The 23,450-nt window shown below is 36.2% G+C and overlaps 4 protein-coding genes across 5 annotated transcripts; 2 read left to right on the plus strand and 2 right to left on the minus strand.

Annotated features, from left to right (window-relative positions):
- Nucleotides 1-70: 70 nt before the first annotated feature.
- On the plus strand, nucleotides 71-8,501 carry LOC145204916 (uncharacterized). Its single transcript, XM_080077527.1, has 9 exons — nucleotides 71-1,031; nucleotides 1,171-1,239; nucleotides 1,337-1,483; nucleotides 1,800-1,930; nucleotides 2,210-2,391; nucleotides 3,326-3,470; nucleotides 4,854-5,007; nucleotides 5,485-5,637; nucleotides 6,073-8,501. The coding sequence occupies exons 1-9, from the start codon at nucleotides 179-181 to the stop codon at nucleotides 6,744-6,746; spliced, it is 2,508 nt and encodes an 835-aa protein (XP_079933653.1). The 5' UTR covers nucleotides 71-178; the 3' UTR covers nucleotides 6,747-8,501.
- Nucleotides 8,502-10,469: 1,968 nt separating this feature from the next.
- Nucleotides 10,470-22,313, plus strand: LOC145204769 (uncharacterized). Its single transcript, XM_080077365.1, has 12 exons — nucleotides 10,470-10,522; nucleotides 10,830-11,008; nucleotides 11,166-11,339; nucleotides 16,754-16,857; nucleotides 17,164-17,326; nucleotides 17,880-18,008; nucleotides 18,562-18,769; nucleotides 19,060-19,135; nucleotides 19,811-19,953; nucleotides 20,344-20,512; nucleotides 20,965-21,170; nucleotides 21,959-22,313. Exons 4-12 carry the CDS (start codon nucleotides 16,803-16,805, stop codon nucleotides 22,175-22,177), a joined length of 1,368 nt encoding a protein of 455 aa, XP_079933491.1. The 5' UTR covers nucleotides 10,470-10,522; nucleotides 10,830-11,008; nucleotides 11,166-11,339; nucleotides 16,754-16,802; the 3' UTR covers nucleotides 22,178-22,313.
- On the minus strand, nucleotides 11,333-14,392 carry LOC145204770 (lanC-like protein 3). Its single transcript, XM_080077366.1, has 8 exons — nucleotides 14,037-14,392; nucleotides 13,841-13,979; nucleotides 13,700-13,787; nucleotides 13,544-13,641; nucleotides 12,829-13,010; nucleotides 12,389-12,598; nucleotides 11,764-11,974; nucleotides 11,333-11,709 (listed from the first exon to the last, which is right to left on the minus strand). The coding sequence occupies exons 1-8, from the start codon at nucleotides 14,179-14,181 to the stop codon at nucleotides 11,544-11,546; spliced, it is 1,239 nt and encodes a 412-aa protein (XP_079933492.1). The 5' UTR covers nucleotides 14,182-14,392; the 3' UTR covers nucleotides 11,333-11,543.
- Nucleotides 14,514-16,313, minus strand: LOC145204771 (uncharacterized). Of its 2 annotated transcripts, none has more exons than XM_080077367.1 (4): nucleotides 15,948-16,312; nucleotides 15,598-15,742; nucleotides 15,024-15,136; nucleotides 14,514-14,854 (listed from the first exon to the last, which is right to left on the minus strand). In XM_080077367.1, exons 1-4 carry the CDS (start codon nucleotides 16,197-16,199, stop codon nucleotides 14,600-14,602), a joined length of 765 nt encoding a protein of 254 aa, XP_079933493.1. In that variant the 5' UTR covers nucleotides 16,200-16,312; the 3' UTR covers nucleotides 14,514-14,599. The 2 variants fall into 2 exon arrangements, with proteins under 2 accessions (XP_079933493.1, XP_079933494.1); XM_080077368.1 differs by having other exon boundaries at nucleotides 14,757-14,820; nucleotides 15,948-16,313.
- Nucleotides 22,314-23,450: the final 1,137 nt, after the last annotated feature.

Raw genomic sequence — 23,450 nt, forward strand, 5'->3', positions numbered from 1 at the left:
AATCAAGCAAGCTTTTTTGTTCAGATTAATTGAGATTATTGCATTTGTAAACCTGTAAGCCGTTTTCGTTAAAGTTAATTTTGATTTTTCTAGAGCTAGAAGATATTTTGTAAATAAATAGCCTCAATTCTGTTACATATATATTTATATCAGTTAACGACCATGTAAAATATGCAATATGGAGTCGTTGGGTGAACAAGCCTTTGAATGTACATCGTCCCAAGAAGGCTGTAATGCCAGCTATGATTCTGAACTAGCATCTATTCTGAACAACACTGATGCTTTTGAAGCAAATAAACATTCAACCAGCTTGTTTGCCAATGGTGTGAAGGCAGATTCGAGCTTTTGTTTTAAGCTTGATTCCAAACCCAGCTGTGATTTTGCCAATGTGGATACACATATCAGTCTTAGCTGTATTTCTAACAACAGTTTTCACTGTGATAATATCCTAGATGCACCAGAAAACATGTTACCATCCACCGGCAATACTTTTCATGATGGAACTTTGGACTATTCTTTATCTTGCCAAAGTTACAATGCTCCACCTTTTGAGGGAATAGAATCACAAAAAAACCACTCTAATGAAGTGAAAATTCCTTCTGTGGAGCCTTGCAGTGTTGAAAATAATCACCAAGTTTGTGCCCAGGAACACAAATTGAATTCAACTGAAAATGCCATGCAAAGTGACTGCCCCATGGGCTACGATAAACCTGAAAATTCAAATTCAGAAGAGAGTAAAGACATGCCACTTACAGTCACACACAATGCGACAAACTCGGAAAAACTGGCTACAAAACCTTGCTGTCAATCTGTGTCACCATGTATTAATAATAACAAGCTGAATTCTGAGGTGAAAACTCCAAATGTTGAAGCTAATATGAAGTGTGAAGAAAACATGCAACAGACAACAAAAAATGATGAAACCCAGACGAAATCGGAAGAAGATTTCAGTAATACTTCACCCATTTCAAATGAGGAACTATCTCTAGACTCTGGTGTGGCATCTTTAGATGACAATGAAGGCAGTAAAGGTATTGTGCCTTTTGAATGCTTATTACATTACTGTACAACTATTTTATGACATGTGTAGTTTGTTTATGATATAAAATGTATTATTTTTGTAAATAATGTGAAGAAAAAGTTGTAAATCTATCCAAACTTCTTTTTCAGCCTCTCCTTCTGAGGAAAACACCAACAACAATGCAGTACTTAAGAAGGAAAGAAAACGATTAAGAAGCAGTAAGAAAAACCTGTTTATATGTTATCATGAAATAATATTGTTTTCTATTAGTAGTTTTGTTACATGAATACTAAATTTGCAAATGTAATGTTGTAGGTTTGTCAAAACCAGAGAAATGCACTTCGGTTAAAAGGAAAAAGAGTTCCTCAGACAAAATGGTCTCATTTTGTGGGGTAACTGTGTTCTATTTCTCAAGAAGACAAAGTTTTGTCACCGTGCCCAGTCAAGGAGGTTCAACATTGGGTAAGTCTGAAGCTTTCAAATTACAAAAAAACCTTATCCTTTAAAACAACAAACAAACAACGCTTTAAGTGCATGGAGTATGGAGAAAAGAGTAGCATAAACTAGTTTCTAATGACAGTTCATGACATGGTATGTAAAGAAAGTTATAAATGAATGTATTATACTTGAATGTTTCATCTACACATGATACAGTGATGTTAGATTTGTGCAAACCAAATTCTTTCAAATATTCTAAAACAAAAACTCCATACTTCTTGCTGTAAATATAATTCGGTTTGAGAGTTATGTAATTTTATGATTGCATATCTATCCTTAGGAATGAGCCTTAGTCATAACCACATGAAGAAAATGTCTCTGAAACAGCATAGAAAGTCAGTTATACAGCGTCGAAGATCGATGGAACGGGAACAAAACCGGCAACAAAGAATCAGCATGAAACTTAAGCAGGTCAATACTCTTTTTTTGCTTCATATCAACCTAAATCAAACAGTTGAAAGACTAACTTATAATGAAAGTAAAAAATAGAAGCTCAATCTTTGACAACTAATTGATAAATACAGAAAACATGAAGTATTTTTATAGCCGCAAAATGTAATAATGCTAGTAAAAAAGTATAAAACAATTTTTTTGTATGCCAGATTTTTAGTGTAACCAATATGAATTCAGCTGTTCAAATTGTAACTGGTCAACATAGTTAAGCCTTTCTTTTTTTGACATATTGTGCAGTTAAAACAAGCTTACCCAAACCTGGAAACGAGCCAACTCATGCTGATGGTCGTTCAGTCCGAACCAGAAGAGGAAAGTTCAGATTCATCGTCGGCAAGTGAAGACATTGATGATGATGACAACACAGATGATAACTACTTTCTTCAGCCAATTTCAACTAAAAAAAGAAGACTGCTTCTTAGGTTATTAGAAACTAATAATTGTCAAAATACTATTGTTTATTCCTGTTTTTTCATGTATGTGCAAACTTTGCATCTTAACCAATCTTCATTATGCATACCTGAGTGTTAGACACTTTTAAATTAGTTTTATTGGAAAATAGTAGCTGCTTGAGTAAAATTAGCTGTTTGTTTGAAACATCTCAGCACCACAACAACAAACAGTATGTGTTATCTGGCAAATGAACTGAAATTAAAAATTTTAAATTTAAACTTAAATCACACAGAAACATTTGACAACAAACTAAAACCACAGCACCAATTTTCCATCAAATTGAATATTTACTTTCAAGTTTTATTACTTTTGTGCTCTGCTGCCTAAAATAGGCTCCAATTTTACAGTTACAAGCACATAGAGGTCTGTGTGGTTAATTGCACTTGCCCTGCGCTGCACAAAATTAGAAGGTTGGTTTCGTTGTTGAATTATGAGTCATATGAAGATGCTTTATGACTCACAACTGACACATATCAATCAGCAAATCAGCAGCTTGTATTCTTGTAGCCTGGATTTAAACTGAAAGTTTCAATTCTTGTGACATTAAACAAAGAAACATGACATAAGTTTTCGCAAATTTTGTAAAAATCTTTGTGTCTGTGTCAAAGTAATGCATCAATTTATAGAATGAAACTCAACAGCCACATTATTTGACTATTTTCATTTTTGCAGGTAAACACTTTATGCCTTCTATATAATATTTATCATTTTGTACCTGGCTGCTTTATGTCATGCAATGTTGTTTCTAAAGAATGCTCTTAAACTGTTAAGCACTGTTGGAAATAATTCTTGGAAAAGCACTAATGCAAACAAAATATATGTTGAACATGTGGCAAATAATTAAACATGAGCAGCTTGTACGGTTTTATGGACAGCATAGATAAACTGAAGTATTTTTTGTAGAATGTCTGGGGTCCAAAAGATTGATTCAGAGGAAAAACTTTCGAACAAACTGACGCGAGAATCTCGAGAAATATGCGGTTGTGATTGCAATGGTATCTGTCTCCCTTCTACATGCCTATGTGCCCTTTCTGGCATCCCATGCCAGGTAAGAAATTGTCCTTTCCATTCCCTTGTCATGTAGTTTCATATTTGCTTGCCCCTGTAATCTAAAAGTTCACAACGTGACAACACTTCAGTCATGACTCTAGCCAAGCCGAAAATTTGACATCATTTCATGCTGTCAGCGTTTTGTTGATTAATCGTTCCACCATTTTGCATGATGACAAGTGTATGACACAGTAGAAATGGTGTATGCAATTCTTCTCAAGTAGCTTTTAAAGCTAAACTCTACAAGTGATAACTTTTACAAGGGTAATAAACTGATCTCTAATTGTGTTATAAAATTTAAACTTCTGTATAACTACTGCTTTATTGTCAAGTTTAACACGTTTATGAAATTCTAAAAAAAAGGTTTGGTTATTTTGCAACCTCCAAAAAACAACTGTTTTAAAATTTAGATCCAAATTCTGTGGCTTGCTTTATGCTTCAGTTGACATAATAGATGTGGTTTATTACATAACTGATGAATTGGATGTATTATGTAACTTGCACAAAATGGAGTAATGCTTTAATATTTCATCCATGGATTCAGTTCATGCAATTACCTTATTACAAAGAGTACAAGAGTATATTTTGAGTTATATATATTACTAAAAAATATCCTACTTCGTGTTTCATTAAGCTGTGCATGCTTAAATGCAGTTAATTTATTTCAATATTTATGTTTGCAGCCTGCAAGTTTACAAACCAACTACAAATGAAGATATTCATAAACAAAAGATAATATGTCGCTTTTATACAATAGATCAGTGTGGTCCAACTGCAGGCCCGCGGGCCAATTGTGGCCCGCGAGATAATTTTGTTCGCCCGCGAAAGTTCTAATACTTTAATGACAACTATAAGTTTTGTTTTCAATAATTCAATGTTTTTAAAATGTGAGGATTAACACACACTAAATACTGCAAAATCTCCTATTGTGAGGCATGACAAGGCATTGTTATGTAATAAAGGGTTCTGTTTCTATAAAGCGTTCAGGGGCATTTTTGCGCTAGAGTGGAAACTGAATGTTTTTGACAGCTTCTACTTAGAAAACAAATATAAAAATAAACTTATCTATAGATAAAAAACGGTCTATAGTTACCCTAGAGTTTGACCTGGAAAAAAGTTTTTCCGACAAAAATTTAAACCTTGGCCCGCATACTAAGTTAACGATTTTGAATGGCCCGCACCAAACCGAAGTTGGACCACACTGCAATAGATTAACAAACATGACATAAACCTATCTCAATCACATGCACTACACATACAAGTTTACCCAAAACTAAACGTTAAAGTTTTAAACAACCTTATGCCTTGATATTGGCGATAACAACATCTGATATTAAAATACATTTACAATTTTGTGATTTTAATCCTGTTGTTGGTTCAGGTTGACAGAGAGTCATTTCCATGTGGTTGTACAGCTCAGGGATGTTCGAACACTAATGGCAGAGTAGAATTTGATGCAGAGCGGGTTAGAACGCATTACTCTCGAACAATGAGAAGGCTTCGCATTGAGGAAACTGGAATGACTTCCAGCCAAGGTAGTTGACAAACCGAAACTGCACTGTTGTGATACACACATGTAAAAACATCAAACTTATAGAGCTCTTCTGGCAATTGTATATTTATTCCGACTTTTGAATGTCCTATACAGGTCGCCTTCATCAGGGCATGTCAAAATACTAGTTCCTAAGTATTAAATTTTTTGTATTCCCTTTTCCTGCTTTCCGTTTCGGCATGGCTGAATAAGTTTCCTGTTTAGCAAGAATGACAATCAACTTTGTTTAGTAATTGATTGGGGCTAAACTTCACTCTTGTAATTTGCCGTTGTGTCGGTATAAAATTAATTCCAGCCCATGTTGGTGGTGATGACTTTTTTACTTTAAAAGAAACTTTTCATTAAATGCCAAAAAACTTTAATTTTCAACAATTTAAAGCCATAATAATCTGGCAAATGTTAGTAGTATTCCACTGTTTAATGAGTAAATGCCAGTTTTAACACAGTTATATCTTTGCAGATGTGCCAGTGAATCCGGCTTTAGAACTGAGGCAGTCACCATATGTTGCAGCTGGGAATAATAATGGGGAAATGTTTGAAAGCACAGCAGCTCAAGCATCCCAATTGTCCACTGCTTGCAACACTGGATGCACAACCACCCTCCAACAACTTGGTACGAAGTAATTCACTAATAGCTTCCTCTTTTGACTTTCGGTAGCATGAAAAATTTTCCCTGCTCAATTAAAACAGAACGTTTGTTTTATCATGGAATATAATGACTGGTTTTCCATCTATTTGTTCAAAAATAAATATTTAAAGATTGATAACCATGACATAATATTAACTAATACTTTGATGCTTAATAATGGCTGGTCCTTAATGCCTAGTTTTTTAAAATAAACAACATATGAAAACCCTCCTATAACAGGAATAAGTTGGGCAAAATATCGCTTGATTTTTTTGACCAGGAAACTAACATGCAATGTTTAACGACTTTATTAGTTTCCTTGTTGCTTTACGTAGCCTTATACAATAGAGGGATGTTGTTGCTTTGTAGCCATATACAATAAAGGATTTTCCTCATAACAATACATGCATTTATGATTAGGTGAGGAACAGTGTTGCTCTTCAAACACAACTAACTTCAACCAGTCCAATAACGGACACAGACCTTTTTCACAAACTGCCGAAAAGGGTTGGTATATGGAAAACACTTGTAAAAATGTTTATCAGAATTCCAACATGTGGAACAGTGCGGCAAGCCCTCACCCGAACCAGCATTATAATGCACCGAATATTTCATTCCTTCCACGACATGAGAATGCAGTAGAAGGGCAACAGTATATGGAACCACAAGCAGCAACACATGCGCTACCAGTGAGCAGTAACAATTACCTCAATGACTGTATTTACTCTGTCAGTGAAAACGAGATGTGTTTTCCTGCACAGTACGGAGCATCACACACTAAAGCTACACCCTTGGATATTGCTGTTAATGAAGCATCAACATTTCGTTTAGACCCGATAGCTTCTTTCTTTCCGCAAGTTGAAACTGTTGATAAAATAACGAGTAGAGCGACTGTTTACGACAACAGTTTCACTGCTACAAACTCCGTCGCCAGTACCCTCGCTAGCTGCCAGAATTTTAATGGTATCACTTACCACACTGAAATGGAAAGTCTTCCTACAGGCCTGAACTTTCAAACTTGTGATAGCGATAACTTGTCTATTGCAACATCATCAAGTGAGCATGGCCAAGATGCAGTTGACGTTGTGGCGTAAATGTTGTCCAATCTTGCTTCCTGCCTCAAACTATGTGGTACCGCCCGAGATGACTTTGTTTTGCACTGATTTTGGGGTTTTGCAGTATTGTAGTAGATTGCATTTTGAACATAGAGCGCTTGTTGACAAGTGCATCATATTAAGATGGAATTTTTTGATGATACAAGCAAAATTGGAAAGCCCTAAATTTGAAGAAAAGTTGCTGGAAGAAACGTTTTTCTAAAATTGACTTGAAATGTAGCAGTGAGCTATTTTGTACAACAACTTTTCTTTGTGTGACAATAATTGTGTATTCACATATGTTTGGTGGTTCTTTCATTATTTTGATATCTTGTTTTGCCTAATTAGGTTTTTTTTGTGGTGCCTCTAGGCAATTTCTTCGTTTTAAAGAACCTTTATTTATTTCCACTGCATTTAGAGAATTGTTTTGCAGTGTAGCACAAATACATATTTCTTGCACAGTATTAACTATTAAACCACTTCCGCTAGTGAATGACCTACTAAGATAATATATCTATTCTTTAAAGTGCCACGTTTAACACAAAGTCTTTAAACCAACTCTTTTAAGTAATTAAAATAGTGCCTTTTTTATTAAACCCAACTTTTGCAGCAAGTTGCATAAAGCTTTTGTACTATTGTGTTTTTAGACTAATCGGTTTCGGTAAAAAATATGATCATTGCTAAAAATTTATTGAATTTGTCAGATAATTATGAAAAAAGATTCATGCATATATTTTGTTCTACGTCCATCCTTAGTGTTAAACCTCCATCAGAATGCCATGTCCCAACAAACGTAGTATTTCAGTATTTATTTTTGCTGATGCATGTTTGTGTGCAATTACAAGTTGGTACACTTAACCTTGAGATATTTTTACAACTTTGTACATATTAGTTGGCTGTACCACACTACTGTGTCCTGATGTGTTGCCTTTTTTACATTTCTATTCACAAGTTGGGACACAAATTGAACTTTTTCGGGTTCTCTCCTCAATTGATTTCCTTATTTTGTGTGCTACAAAGTTGATTAAATTATATTTTTGCCTTTCCATACATGCAGCAAATGAAATGGTTTTTGGATGAATGCATTTGTTACCTTTTTAAGGAGATTGAAAATTTTTGCCTGAAAAGACTCAATGAAATTTCATATCGCAAGCTGTGCTGTCAAATTGAAATCTAAATTATCCTTTTTTTAGTTAAATCTTGACCGACAATGCAAATTTTTACTCATCATTTCTTTCCTTGTGTTTGTTGTTCTACTTTTTAGCCCAAATCATTTGTTGTTTGAAGTAAATACTTTGCAGATGTTCTACCATTTTTGTGTTTGTTTTCAATATATTGAGTAAAATAGTAAACATTTCTGGCCCTAAAGAAAATGTTTAATCCCTTTGAAGTGGCTTTGGTGGATCCAAGGTCTTTAAATATACCTTTCCATCTACCTTGCTTGTGCAAACAGTGTACAAATGTCTAATGATGAAGTAAAACCAAGGAACAAACACCACTTATTTGGTACAAAACAATGTCTTGGTCTCTATTCTGTATGACTTGCTTTGCCACTCTATACGTAATTCGACTGGGTAACTTTGTTTTGCTTCACGGCTTTTTATGTACAAGTCAATGCAGATTATTAGTGGACTGGAGTGTTTGAGTTTTTGCTACTGCTTCCAACGTTATTTGCCAGTCGTACGCCGCACAAGACTGAAGCCAGATCGTGTTGTTGGCTTGGCGGTTTTGAAATACAGAAAATTCGAATAAAAATGTTTTGTGTGTCTTTGTGATGTAGGTTTGCATAGAAAACCAAACCTGGCCCGGACTTACGAGGAAAAGACCTAGGGTAGGCTCTCTGTATTCCTAAAAGAATAAGCTATTTCTTTAGCATCTTTAGTCGGTTCTGTACATTAATACGGTAAAGTAATCAAATAAATCTACAGTGTGATAGTATTATTGTGTCAGTGACAGACATGGGGTCGAATACAGGCGTCCTGTATTCGAATACTTTACGAATACTTGCATCATTGTATTCGAATTCATGAATACTTTGGTAATTTTTGAGTGACAGCAATTCGAATGGTATTCGAATAAAACGAGTCAAGTATTTGTATTCATGAATTGTTGACCAAACTACAATGACAAGTAATTCGAATACTATTCGAATAAACCAAGGCATGTATTCGTATTCATGAATTCTACGCACTTTTTGACGTTCGGCAATTCGAATTGTATTCGAATAATGCGAGTCAAATATTCGTATTCACGAATTGTTTCGTAATGTTAAGGTGGCAGCAATTCGAATTGTATTCGAATAAAGCGTGTCAAGTATTAGTATTTATGAATAGTTGACCAACAAACAACAACGTGTAATTCGAATACTATTCGAATAAACCCCAAGCGTGTATTCGTATTCATGAATACTTCGTCCTTTGTAAGATGTAGTGCTAGTTATTTGTATTCACGAATTGTTCAGTTGTTGTAAGAACCAAACAATTCGAATAGCATTCGAATGCACCGATTCGGATATTTGTAGTTGCGGAAAATAAAAGAAATAAAAGCGCCCCGAAACTTAAAATGTATTCGATCAAAAAGTAACATGGGTTTATGAATTGCAAATTTATTGGTAAAAATGTAAACCAACGAGCTGTTTGTTGCCACATTAGCTTGACTGATTTAAGTCTCCGTTATATAAATTTCACCAAATTTCATGAGATGTTTGCTTCATGAACACGTTACGCCTGTCATGTGCTGAGAACAACCCAGTATTGCAAGCTTTGTAACACAATTCCATTTATGTAACGTCACAATTAAACTTCTATGTGTCATTGTTTCGTAACATTAACAAAAACTTGTCAAAACAGGTCACTGCCAATTTGAATTGTATTCGAATCTATTTGGCAAAAATATGTAGCAAAATATTCTCGACTACTCCTAGTCTGGAGGTAATCGACAATTCGAATTGTATTCGTAAAAATGTAGTCATGTATTCGAATTTATGCATCTTACGTTGCCAAAAGCTGACAACAATTCGAATTGAATTCGTAAAAATGTAGTCATGTATTCGATTTTGCAAATTCTTACGTAACCACGGGCTGACAACAATTCGAATTGTATTCGTACAAATGTAGTCATGTATTCGATTTTACGAATTGTTACCTTGTCAAAGGCCGACAACAATTCGAATTGTATTCGTAAAAAATATCGTGTATTCGAATTTGCAAATTCTTAGGTTGGCAAAAACCTACAACAATTCGAATTGTATTGGAACAAATTTACCCAAGCTTTTGTATTCATGAATTGTTGGTTCAAAAGATAACATCAACTATTCGAATTGTATTCATGCACCATCGAACGAAAGCCAAAATCATTCGAATACAGCACGAAGGTGGCAAAACCTGTATTCGAATGCATTCGAATACGAATGACGAATACGAATTGCCCCATGTCTGGTCAGTGATACATATTAAAAGTTTATACAGCTCTTCTAGCAATTGTAGGACCTGCATAGGACGTCAAAACGTCGGAATAAAACAATACAATGGCCAGAAGAGCTCTATAAACGTGATATTATGCCTGGTAGCAATAGCTTATTTATACATATTGTACTTATCATGTTATTCGTTGTTAACCAAACAATTTCTATTGTTTCTATAATCCGACCAATCAGAGACGACTAACTTTCGGTAAAATACCTCCTCTCATTGGATGCAGAGTTTTTCCCGCCTTATTCTTTGAGGTTTGTTCTTTTCTTTGTTAAGCCTTCGTCTTGTTTTCTGTATCGGATTCAGGTAAGCAAAAAACTCTTTATAGTTGTTTTTTGACTATTAGTTACTGGAAAGCAAAGCAAAATTTCTTTTTGCAAATTAGTAAGAAGCGGACGTGTCACAAATTGTGGGATTTTTGTAGTAAAAAAGTGATTGAAAAAAAGCAATGTTTGAGTCTGTCTGTGATAGCAAACAAGCTCTTCAAGTGCATGTAGGACCACTGTGAGCAACTTTATGGGTCCAATTATTGTGGTTTGCCGGATTTTAGTTTATGTGCTGCGTACATTTTTTGTGTGACATTATTTCCTGCCATTTGTGTTTTAATGTGCAGATCAGTTTTACAACAAGCTTTCTGATTTTTTTTGTGTACGAACATGTTACTCAACTGGCTCACCAAAATTTCAATTTGAAATGCAAAGAAAAAGGATTTGGCAAAAAATGTACAAAACATTTTTGAAACAACTTATACTTGGAATTTTTATGAAGCAAATGTTAAGAACTGAACAAAAGGTATTGGTGCTTTCATTTGTTTTGTCTGCAAAAACAAACACTTTAAACATAATGAAAAGAAAACAGGCGCCTTAATCCATTTGGCTTGTTTAAGTTTCTGGGTTTTAAGAAAAACGACAATTAACTTTAGACTTAACACCTTGTACATTTGTTTCAGGTTCAATTGAGGAATTTAATTGTGTTTGCTGGAAACTTGTACACTGCCAATTAACTTAAAATGAAAACAAGAAAATCATTGTGGATTTTTCTATTTTATCAATCCAATCTTTATTTCAGTCTTGGTAACTAAGGATTCAACTTATGTGTCTCTTTATGGTAAACGACTAGAAACGTAAGTTTTATTTGAAAAACATATCATTTTTAATATATTTATATATATAGGCTAAATTTTGTTTGCTAAAATTTAATATGCTGTACAAACATGATTACTGACCAGAATTTGTATAATAACAAGCTTCAGGTAAATCACATAGCAAAACTGGCAAATGTTATTTTGCCAATTGTTGTGCAAACTGTTTAAACTGGCAACACAGTATTACAAATCCACAAACACATTACAAAGTGGAAATTCGGCAGTGGTTGGTTTCAGTAGATCAGTCAAAAAACAGACAGTACCAGCCAAGCCTTCAAACAAACTGTAAGGTTTGTCTGGAATTCTGGCTTCGCGCTTAAACTTCTCGGAGAGCAAAAAGTTGGCAAACCTGAAATACAGAATCCTAAAGTTTTATAGAAAGATTAACTTGTCACAAAATTACCTTTCAGCCCTATACAAGTATTTTGAGTCTCCAGTTAATCGATACATAAGCAGAAAGACGTAACCACTTCCTGAGACTCCATGGCAAATTCCTGGTCCTTTTTTGAGCAATCCCTTTTCCCAAACAGTTTCAGCAAGCTCATGACAGGTTTTCAAATATTTATCATCTTTCCCAAACAGCAGATAAGCTCTAGCAAATGTGTAGATCACACCTTCATCAGAAAACCAAAAATACAATGAGTTGACAGATAGTCACAAGAATATGGTTAGTGACTAACCATATTGGTAGTTTGTTGCCTAATTCCTATATTTTCCGCTATTTGTACCATTGTTTCAGTGTTTTATTACTATTTTAAGAAAATTAGTTCACAAAATATTAACCACCTCCAATCAGGGCACAATAAATCCCAGTTATGCATGCAGGTTTCATGGTCACGCGGACTGCATTTTTCCATCCCTAGGTCAGTCACATTTTTGTGGAATATTAAAGGTTTACCGTATACTGTGATTGATTAAACGACAATGCTTTGTAACTCCAATTAATTTTGGCAAAGGTTCGGTCACAGACTACATACATTTACTGTGGGTGTATTTTACCTGGTTACAGTAATATACCAAACAGTTACCTGATGCTCCATGACACCAATGAACCAGATTCTTTCCTTGGCCACTAAGTGAACCATCTAGGTTGGTTGCAACATTGCCGTTTCGAACACAAGTGTCCATTAAAAATTCAATGCTTTTTTTAAGTTTACTCATTTCATCTGGATGCTGTTTAAAATACTTAGAAAAACTCATCAAAACCTGAAGTATTCCAGCCAAGCCATGTGCAGACCCTGGAAAGACAACAACTCAAATACAGTGTAGAATTAGATAGAATTACTTTTATGATTATACAGTCCAGTTGGGGGGTATTTTTAGAAATCTGAGCAGATAGGTTAAAGAGGAGTTATAGGGCATTTATATTGGATCATATATTTTGAAAAAATTAAATTACAATTTATCAGACAACCAGATAAACATATGCTCTAAAAACAAGACATGGATAACCCTGTGTCAATATTACCTAAATAAGGTTTTCCATGGTATTGATACATTAAAGGCAATCTTTCAGTCATGTTGATTTCAGCCGAATAGTTTTTCCCAGATTTCAGTAACATTTGGATAACCAGGTCAACTTGTTCATTAGGTAACACCTCAGTTTTGAGGTCTCTTCTAAGGAGAAGCAAACCCAAAAGATATCCTGACCTACAGAAAGTATTTAATAATTTAGTTTGCTTGAAAGATGACTTTTTTAGATTAATCATAAACATTACTGCCAAGGTAGAGGTGTAAAGAATACATCGTTCAGAGGTTTCGACAATCTCTGTTGTCATCATCAGTGCATGCCCTACCTTGGCAGTAATGTTTATGATTAAACTACTTTTCAAGTCCGTGTATAGTGTTCCTAAGCATGACTTTTTTAGACATGTTTAAATGTTTGGGTCTGTCGAGTATGCCACAAAATAGTTTGCCATGTTTTGTTTGCAAATAACCAATGCTTTTAAAATAGCAGGCAAAGTTATTGCTGCTGCCTTTCATAATCAAGCCAATTAAGCAGTTGTATGAAAGTGCCATCAATTGAAAGTCAGACTCCAGTTAACTTCTTTAACCGCTTTATTGGGTTAATAAAAAACATCAGTTTAAATGCCAATATCAGTCAGTATTTTCGAACAACAAAAACTCACCTGTTTAGAAATGCCCAACCTAAAATGATAAAAATGTCTATTATCATTACAAACCTGCCAACAAACAATTCATCTGATCCTCTTCCAGTGAAATCTTGTGACATGCATTGAGATGCGAGTTCCTTGTAGAGTTTGAGATATTTTCTTGATTCCTACAGTGCAAATAAAAAGACATTCACCTCAATGCAATGTGCGGGAATAAAATCTTACCTCAAAGTCATTGGTTTTGTTGAATATCAATGCAGCAACAGCATATACGCCACCATTTCCAGACAAAAACCCGAGTTCTTTTCGTTGCCTGCAGAGAAATTTGTTTTAATGAATGAATACTTAACTAAGGTTTGAACTTACGTTGTGTTTTGCTCTTGCAGTGCATATTTTATGTATGATTTTGCATCATTCAGAAATTGTGTCGAAAATTCTTGAAATAATTCGGACTTGGATAAGTAATACAAAGCATATGCAATGCCTGCCGTTCCAGTATAGAGACCTAAAACCATGAAACAATGCGTTGATTTGTTGCTTTCAGAAGAGCGCTGAAGAATACCTTTTGAACTGCTTCTATCGTTTTTCTTCACCTTTTCTTGAATAAGTTCGACATAAGATAGGATTGTAGTTTTGTATAAACTTTCTGATATGTTAACTGCACCAGTGGGTTGAAAATCATTAGGAAAGTATCTTTCTGTTGGCATTTTTATTTACTCTGATACCAAAGTTTCTGCGATTTATAATGACAGCAAATGATGGTAGCTCAGGTTTGGGCTAATTTATCTTTATTCATTTTCTCTGAATCATCTGGTTTGTCGCAAGCTGTTTAACCAGTCGTAAGTGCTTGTTAGTTATCAAAAGAATGTTAAGCTGATATATTGGGCAGTTTTCGGGAATCCAAAAAGCTTACGACCCCAAGCAAAATTTGAACTTGGCGTGGTTGCCGTCAAAACACAAATGAATATTGGGGAAATCCCTGTTTGAAACCTGCCAGAAAATCGTCGAAGCGTGTATTATTTCTTCACGAAGTACAGTTAATTAGTTGGATATCTTAGTAATTTTATTAGAACACATGGTTCTGTATATTTAAAAAATCATTACTATATTTTATTTCTTAGAAAGTTATAAGAATTGGTTTCGTGAAATCAATTTGTAAGCCGTGAAGGCAGTTCCAAGCAGCAGTAAGCTCCCATACAGAATTGCTTCTCGTTTGAAACCAACAAACATTGGATGCTGAGAAAATAGGTCATCCAGAATATTGCCCTTCACGTTTTTGTGTGGAAACGGTATTGATGGAATTTCTTTGCCGAGAAACTTGCACAATGGCTCCCAACCGTCTTTTACTGAGAAGAACAACGTTTGGTCTTTGGGCGCTTTCTTCAAAAAAAGGCTCCGTTAAAATGTCATTCGTATCATTAAACACACAAGAGATACGAACATTAATAAAAATCTGGTGTTTTATTCCCTAAACTAGCTGATACTTTCAATGTCAAAACATTAAGCTCTAAACATTGGATTTACTTTGTTGCATGCAAAAACATTTTACCTGCTTGAGATACGTGTAATGTCTTCTATATGTCATTTTCAAAAGGGTCTCGTTGAGAAAAGGCTTTCCATACGGTTTAGCCATTCTTGTGTTGCATCGCAACGTAGTTCCAACTGAACAGATAAGGTTACTTTGCTCAGTTTAGAAAGGAAACAATTTAGCGACAAGACTTCACCCAACTTCTACTCGAATAGCTGCACAAGCTGGTTATGAACGTAAAAAGTTAGTTGCAAACATTCTCTTCAAACGCACTACAGTAACACTCTCGTTACAAGGTGATATTGAGGCGGGACTGGGTAAACACTTTGAACGAAATCCAGTCACTGTGTTGTTTGTTTTCTGGCTGCAATGTCCTTGTCCCGAACTTACATGTTGATTTGTACTTACTCAGTGGTGGGATTCAAATTTTTGTCAGCTGGTTCTATCACAAAAGTCCTATTTTTCAGCTGGTTTTGTTACAGAAAGTCAATTGACAGTAACCAGTAATGCTAACCGGTTCGCTGATCTCATAAAATTTCGTGAGAAGGTTCTATGGAACTGGTGCAAACCGGCTGAATCCCACCACAGTACTCACTTATTCTTTTCTCGTACGCCCCTAATCGTCGCAAACCAGGTGAAAGTATCCAGATAAGTCTGATCCACCACGAGTTCCAGGCGACCCCTTGTTGTTCGATGCTTTTCCACCAAGCGTCTAAATCGTCCCGGGTGGTTACGATGATCTACAGGAAAATAAATCTCAAAACACTTCGATCAAAAAGTGAATTTTGTTATTACACGAATCATACAGTAGGTTACTCTGTGGCAACAAATAACAAATTTCCCTTTAGATGAACTATGTGGCAACAAATACAGGTGTTGTCTGGCCTATGTGTTACAATAGACATGGTAGTACTCAGTTTTTGTAGATAACAATTGACAGCTTACCTTAGCATCGGGAAAGGCTTCAAGCAGTTCTTCCCAGAAATAATAGGTCGGGATATCAGTTACAGCATCAACGTTTTCATACATGGGCTGCAAATCAGCAGGACTGCCACCGTACGTACATATCTTTTCCCATTCAGCACCCAAATACTGGTAGTGGTCTGGATAATCGTACACATTATAACCCAGCACTTGTAAAGCCTCTGCCATTGACTTTGTGCCGGTTTTCGGCATTCCAGCTATTATAACCTTCATGTTTGCAACAAGTCTGTGATGTTGGTGCTTTGACTGGTGGCCTTTCTGTGGGTAATGATTTACTAAGCAATAATCAATTGCTTGCAAAACCGGTTTGTAGGGTATAGCGCTGCGATCCTGCACTGCCATGCAGTGGTGACATGGTGATTTAAAAAGAACTTGTTTTTTCATAGTTTGGTTAACACATTTTTCAGTGTTGTTATTATCTCCCACCGTGGCTAAACAAAATGCTGTGTTGAAAATTAATTCAGCGTATAGAATTCGCCTGTTAAATTTCGTTTCAATATTGTTTTAATTATTGGCATAACCAAGGAAATTAGAGCATGTGTTCCACATTCAGTACAGATTAATATCCTGTGCTGTGCATTGTAATTATCAGACATTGTGTTGCTCGCCCTGTTTATGTAAATTCATGCAGGCAGCGTTACAAACAACCAGTCACATTGCTAATTGGGCAGTTAAGGGATATCCTGATATTAAGGAAAGTCTTGGAATTTGAGAGTGGACGAGCATTTTAAGTTGTAGCAAACTCAGAAAAGATCGTTTTTGTACAGGTTAACGCTACTAAAAGATCTAACTGGCGATTAGAAGAACCATCGAGCAATGTTTGCAACACTGAAGTTGCTGTCGTTTCTGTTTTTAAACCATCTTGCTTTAGGTAAGTTGAACCACAGTGTCAAATAAACAAGGTTTCTAAGTTTGAACATGTTTTTGCTCAGCTAATAGAAGGTTTACAGTAAAAAGACATCGATTGCTAAAGGCCCTGTCAGAACTGAACAAAAGTTTATCGTAGTATCAAACATAATCTTGTAATATCATGTTGGACGTATGCTATACCTAAACATTTAGTCATGTTTCTAAAAAATAATTGCAATATCATCCATTGCCTTAACATTACTATGTATAGACATTGTTGCTAAGCGGAGTTTGTTTAAGACGTGCTTCGGTATTTTTGCTTTCTTAGGTTACCTTTTGCATTCTGATTACTTCCTTGAGAACGACTTGTCGCAGTGGGTCATAGAGATTGTGGAAAACCCTCACAACAATGAGAAGCAATATTACACGAATCGGTCTGTCAATCTAAATGTAACAGATGGAAAATTGGTCATTACACCGCACAAAGAAACGTATGTTACTGTTTGTGAAAAACCTACTTTGTTTCCAGCAGTTGCGTACAGTAATGTTGACTAACATTCTTCAGTTTAATAAAAAGCAACTTAGTCCTAAAATGACTAACGCTTAAATCTTGTTCTAAAAGATTTGATTTGCCCTGCGTTTTTCAAGCTTGGCCCCATACCCCCCCTTCAGAGATAGACAGGTTGTTTGTGAGGGGTATAACACCTAAGTAAACCAACAGGCACAAGGCAAAATTTACTTGCAAACTTCACAATAACCACATTAGGCATTGCATATCGTGTTATGTGAGCAATTTTTTTTGTGACCCACCTGTTTTGTCCTTTGTGGTCCACAGAATTTAGCATTTACATTGGTTAGCGGGCGTCACTGACGTTCCGGAAATAAAATATAAAGTGTCAATTATTGTTTTACTGTGAAAAGATTTGACTATTTAACTTGTGTGTGTTGGTGTAAAAGTTTGACTTCGCTTGTCCCTCAATTTAAACTGCTTGACCAGATCTTAGTGTATTTTTCTCTTTAACTATATCGACCACGATTTTCCAGGTTTGGATCGAAGCAATACACATCCGGCAGATTGTACAGCAAATTCAGCTGGTTGTATGGAAGAGTCCAAGTTCGTGCAAAGCTCCCTGAAGGATATGGACTGTGGCCTGCAATATGGATGCTTCCCACGTGAGAACACAATTATATTGAAGCAGAGTTGTAAGCGGGAACAAAATGAGGACACGAACTGATAAGAAAAATCCCGAATTTTTTTTTTAAAGCAAAGCCTGAAATTTAAGTAAAACTGCGGCATGAATCAGGCTGCGTATTTAGTCAGACCAGTTTGTGCAAACTTAAGGCGGTAGAAATAAAATTTGTTTGTTTGTTTGTTGGATTATACACTATTTACGGCAAATTCTACGCTGAATAATATAGCATGTCGTTTGTAAAATGCCTCGTGGGCAATTCTAATCACACCAGGATTAGAATCTAATGCAGTGGCTCTGAAACAGTGGTATGTACCCCCATTAGAATAAATTGTCATTTTACAAGGGTGCTTATTTTATCATTGTTTAGCTCCGTGACATAAGTGATGACAGTTTAGTTTTTTTTTGAAAAGGGTTGAACAAAATACATCTACTGGTTCTCAGGGGTAACAATAATAGAAAGGTAAAGAACCATTGAACCAATGTAAGCTTCAATTTAAAGAAATATATATCTAATCACCTTTAACCATTTTCAGTGATGAAATTTTCGGTGGTTGGCCGCAAAGTGGTGAGATTGACATCGTTGAGGCGAGAGGTCAAGAAATTCAACAAGTACAATCTGCAATTCATTTTGGTGGTCCATGTTGTTCTGATACGGCAAGCGAGTCATCTGGCCCACTGGAGACTCAATGCAGCATCAACGAATTCCACGTGTACGAACTTGATTGGACGCCATCTGAATTGGTGAATATTTTAAGGGTTCATATATCTTGACATAATTATTCTTTCGGCTCTCTCCATCTGTACTAAACATAGTAGAAATCCGAATTAGGTGAAATTCCAGCCGTGTGTGAAATTAGGTTTAAATCAAGCCCTTACCTGGTCTGAAAAGCCCCCTTTAAGTTGGTAAACACTTTAGCTTTGATACAATTTGTTTCTCATCGAAATCATTTGCGCCCGGCTTCCGTCGTTAAGAACGATTTCTGTACGAGGTTATGTTTTAAAGTTTGTGTTTTAACTTGTGCGTTTTTTAGGTTTTCCGTTTCGACGGCATTGCATTCCACAGAAGCAGCTTGGATAGGATTCTTAAAAATGTTTATGCTGAAGAAGGTAAATAAAAGCATAAAGTGCCTACGGATAAAATTTTATGGGGGTAATGATATAACCCAGTGGTTCTTAAACTTTTTTTGTTGCGACGCCCCTGGAAAAGTTTTCTGGACTTGCGACGCACCAGCAAATAAAAGTTAATGAGGAAACTTATTATTAAAGTTATGTTTATTGATACAACAACAAAAAGCCACGAAACGCAACTATTCTGCGACGCCCTTGGAAAACTAAAACGACGCACAGTTTGAGAACTACTGATATAAGCTATAAAATATTCCTTTGATTTTGTTGCTTTCACCCCCGCTAGTTATTTCCCCCAATTGTTACAATATTTAATACGCTAAACTCTTACTAGGACTATATAGCGGTTTTGTCTTCAAAAAATCGTTCTTACTATCTTTAGGTGTAAGTGGGCCTAAACCTGTTTTTTAACACAAACCTCGAATTATGCCCCATTGTTTGTGAAATTGCGGTACTAATAAGAATGTATGTGAAGTCAGGCCCTAATTTAAAGCCCGTTTTATTTAAACTTTAACCCGTATTGTTCTACCATACTAATTTGCACAGACAACGTGTAACTGAATCATAAACAAACTCTTGGAGAACTTATACGCGTTGGATGCAACCGTCTCCACAATCAAATCGTATTGTTTCTAATCACTACATGTACGGTACCAGGGCAACCGTTTGACCAGCGTTTCCACCTCGTATTAAATGTAGCGGTAGGAGGACATTTCCTTTCCGGTCCTGATCCCGATACAGTTTGGGAATATCCCCAAGCACAGATGGAAGTCGATTATGTAAAAGTTTACCCACTGACAGTGAGTTGATGATATAACATCAGATAACTAAAACTGGTTCATTATAACGTGGACCGTGTGGTTCAATAAACAAAACTAAAAGTGCTTCATATAAGCCAGCATATTAACCTCGATAAAATGCCTTTACCTCATTCAACAACCAATTGGCACTAAAATTTGTTGTCACAACGTTTCAAACGTTATTTAGGCGAGAAATTTATTAGTGTAGGTTCTTTGTTGCGGTCCTATCTCATTTTTCTATTGTGCTTCACATTTTTTACTTTGGCATTTTTCACGTGGCATATTTGCAGCTGCGTTTGTGGTTTTAATGCCAGTCCGAATGCAACGTTTCTCCATTAGGATTATCTCTTCGTGTACCAAAGCCAAACACACAACGGCAGTATTTTACAGGACATAGCCACAACTTCATGTCGTGCTAAAACCGGGATTACCAAATCCGAACTGTGCACCGGAATTTCCATCGCCTGTCACTATCCATGCCAGGCAAACCTCTACGATTTGTGTGGAGGTTTATTCGATTGCTGCCATGATCCGACTTCATGCGACGATTCACTTTATGGTAAAAGAAACCTGACCATTGCAGCAGTGTTTTTAACATGCTTTTCGAAAATGGACCTCTAAACTATAAAAAAATTAGGTCAAAATAGGCTACTCGTAAATGAGAATGTGTAAAAAGCGTGTAAATATGCTGGAACTAAAATGCTTAAACGGCGAACACATTTTACTGCAGGCCCATGCAGCTTTATTTGGCTTTATTCAACAATTGTACTTTCTTTTTAAACTTGAATCCCCCAGCTCGTTGCTTGGTGGATAAAGTAACTTTAAAACAACATCAGTACCTTATTTTATTACAAACTTTGAATAAGTTACTGACGATGCTATAAAGGCTATATATATATATGTATTAAAATCTGAATTATTCTTTCTCTAGAACTTTGCTTAATTCGGTATAATACCCCTTGAAAGCAAGCCTGCTTTACTGCGATTACGTGAAACTCATAATTTATACAGACGATGCCAGTGCCCTGTACAAGGAATATCACAAACAAGTTGGTGGAAGCAATTCCTGTGACTTTGAAGGCACCGCTGAATATTACGACGTTCAACTCAACGATGAAGGTCCAGAAAAACCGCAATGTTTAGTGACGGAGTCTGCAGACAACAGTGGACTTTGTGGCTCCATAAGCTGGGCTTGTGGTGGCCAAACTTTTTCCAATGTAAGTCTTGCTTAATGAAACCAGCATCACCGTAACCCATTGCACACCAACTGGTATGCAATGTCAAAATTAGTTGCCCCCTGTTTTGGCCTATACAACCATGTCTTGTCACCTGCCAGCTGCACTGATAAAACAGAGTCGAAAGAGCCCGAATCCGAAAGTACAAGCCCGAATCCCGAACCCTGGCCCGAACCTAAATCGTTTTTGAGAAGTCCGTTTAAACCCGAAAGTGTGATTGACAGGCCTACATGTAAAAAAGACATACACAATAGACAATGGCCTAAGCAACACGTTTTAGAGCTGTTGGCGATTAGGTTATATCGCAGCAACAAGCTACTTAGCTGAGTAATTCATGTTAGACAAAATTACGGACACATAACCTAGGGAGGTCTGAATCAAGTTTGTAAAACTGAAGCCCGAATCCGACACGAAAACCCTGGCCCAAATTGCAACTCTGGTTTTCACTGTCGACAACATGATTGTTTTTCTTGTTTGTTCAGTATTTGGAAAAAAAGACTCAGATTGGTGACCGCTGCCCAATCTGACATCACTTTTTAACGCGTCCCACCCAGAATTGTAAGTTAAGTTTCTCCAAATATCGGCCTAAATTGGGCCTGAATTTACACTATCTTTTAAGACAAAATTAACTAGCCAGTAGCCATTGCTGGACCTGACCTAATGCCCAACTTTGTCTTCCGGAGTTTCCTTGTATAGGCCTGTAAATCAGACTTTCGGACCTAAACGGGCTGCTCAGGTCGTTTGCAACTCTGGTTTCACCTTTATTACAGGTGACACTTTCATGCGATGCTGGAGCTGACATGTTATCGTGTTGTTCGGGCGACCCACAAACTTGTCCTGATGCAAGACTGAGGGAAGCGTCTCAACAAATATTCCAGGAATATTACGACAACAATCCCAGATCTACGTCATGTGATTTCGGTGGAAAAGCATACTTGGTCAATCCTATCGTTCCACTCGATTGTGACAGCACATATGGACGTATTTGAGTCACCAACAAAATACAAAAATACAATATCCAGTGATCTTAAAAATGTGTATTCAATTTTTTTTATCTGTTTGTGGTGTTTGTTTAAATGTAATTGAAAAAAAATGGACGCGCTGGTTCAAAGTAAGCTGATCGAAGAAACGTTTACGAAAGCTTCATCAAACCAGTTTACTAAAAAGAGCTTTTTGCAGTCGCTCAATCATTACCATCAGTAGCAAACGAAGTCTCTAAACGGATTCTTTGTGAAAGAAACAACATTTCTATTCTAATTTTTCAGTGTTTTTTTCTCTTAAGATGTTTTTAACTGCTTGGTAAGCATATAGAAGCATGGCGTGTTTACGTTGGTTCGTAAGCTTTTTAGTTGGTGACTTTGGAGTAGTTGACCACTTCTTGACCCCTTCTTTGTTTTCCGAAAAGTGATCATTATTCCCAAATCCAATGATTGGGCATCCTGGCACAAGTGGCACCCCTTAGGAACAGACCTGTACCCCCTTAAAGGCGCTGGCACCCCTGGCTAAGAACCCCTGCAACTAGGGTACATGAAATATCTGGTAATAGCGAACTCGCTTGTAAAAAACCTTGAATATCTGATCGGTCCATTGGGGCAGAGTATAAAAACGAGAAAACGTGATTTCCACAAGTACCTGGAACATCTTACTAGTCTCTACTGCCTCTAGTTATGCCGATGTATTTGCTTTAAAATAACGCTAACACAGCTTGTCCAATAAATATGCGTAACACATCCAAAATGAACCAACTGAAGCCAATGATGTGTCAAAATTCTTGTAGGTTATTTGGTGGGCATGTAAGAAATAAAAAGACCTCTTAATTGTAACTTTTCAATTCAATTCAATTCATTTATTTCGTTTGCGCGCAGTAACCAGCTTACTCTGGTGGTAAACAATCCTTGGTAAGCTGTGATATTTCTGTCAGTTTGACAGCCCTTTACCGGTGCATTGTTAGACGTTGTTGAGCATTTCCATTGTACGTAGGCTACGTGTATATGGTACGATATTGATTAAGCCAGGTAATGCATAGTACTGCTAATTTATTTACCAGTAACTTTATCTTATGCAGTAGGCCTACAAGATCTTATAGAACAGAAGCTTCCAGCCGGGGTAGATTTATTTTTATTGACGTTTAGTGTAAGCAGGGGGGAAATTTATAAAAATTCACGATTAGGTTGTTAAAAGAAACTGTGATTTTCAGTGTAGAAGTATTTTAAACGGTAAAAATTGCCAAAAAGCTTTAATACTGTACAAATTTTCTGCAGA

This window comes from Phallusia mammillata, chromosome 8 (assembly GCF_965637545.1).
Source record: "Phallusia mammillata chromosome 8, kaPhaMamm4.hap1.1, whole genome shotgun sequence".
Classification (NCBI taxonomy): Eukaryota; Metazoa; Chordata; class Ascidiacea; order Phlebobranchia; family Ascidiidae; genus Phallusia; species Phallusia mammillata.

Excerpts from the sequence above, each read along its gene's own strand:
- LOC145204916 (XM_080077527.1), top strand. The coding sequence starts at position 179 with ATGGAGTCGTTGGGTGAACAAGCCTTTGAATGTACATCGTCCCAAGAA. Across the intron at positions 3,471-4,853 it reads TTTCTGGCATCCCATGCCAG|GTTGACAGAGAGTCATTTCC; the intron begins GTAAGAAATTGT and ends TTGTTGGTTCAG. Across the intron at positions 5,008-5,484 it reads TGGAATGACTTCCAGCCAAG|ATGTGCCAGTGAATCCGGCT; the intron begins GTAGTTGACAAA and ends ATATCTTTGCAG.
- LOC145204770 (XM_080077366.1), bottom strand. The coding sequence starts at position 14,181 with ATGCCAACAGAAAGATACTTTCCTAATGATTTTCAACCCACTGGTGCA. Across the intron at positions 13,642-13,699 it reads ACAAAACCAATGACTTTGAG|GAATCAAGAAAATATCTCAA; the intron begins GTAAGATTTTAT and ends TTTGCACTGTAG. Across the intron at positions 11,710-11,763 it reads TACTTGTATAGGGCTGAAAG|GTTTGCCAACTTTTTGCTCT; the intron begins GTAATTTTGTGA and ends TCTGTATTTCAG.
- LOC145204771 (XM_080077367.1), bottom strand. The coding sequence starts at position 16,199 with ATGAAGGTTATAATAGCTGGAATGCCGAAAACCGGCACAAAGTCAATG. Across the intron at positions 15,743-15,947 it reads AAGCCTTTCCCGATGCTAAG|ATCATCGTAACCACCCGGGA; the intron begins GTAAGCTGTCAA and ends ATTTTCCTGTAG. Across the intron at positions 15,137-15,597 it reads GGCGTACGAGAAAAGAATAA|TTGGAACTACGTTGCGATGC; the intron begins GTGAGTACTGTG and ends TTATCTGTTCAG.
- LOC145204769 (XM_080077365.1), top strand. The coding sequence starts at position 16,803 with ATGTTTGCAACACTGAAGTTGCTGTCGTTTCTGTTTTTAAACCATCTT. Across the intron at positions 17,327-17,879 it reads ATTACACCGCACAAAGAAAC|GTTTGGATCGAAGCAATACA; the intron begins GTATGTTACTGT and ends ACGATTTTCCAG. Across the intron at positions 20,513-20,964 it reads ATGCGACGATTCACTTTATG|ACGATGCCAGTGCCCTGTAC; the intron begins GTAAAAGAAACC and ends TAATTTATACAG.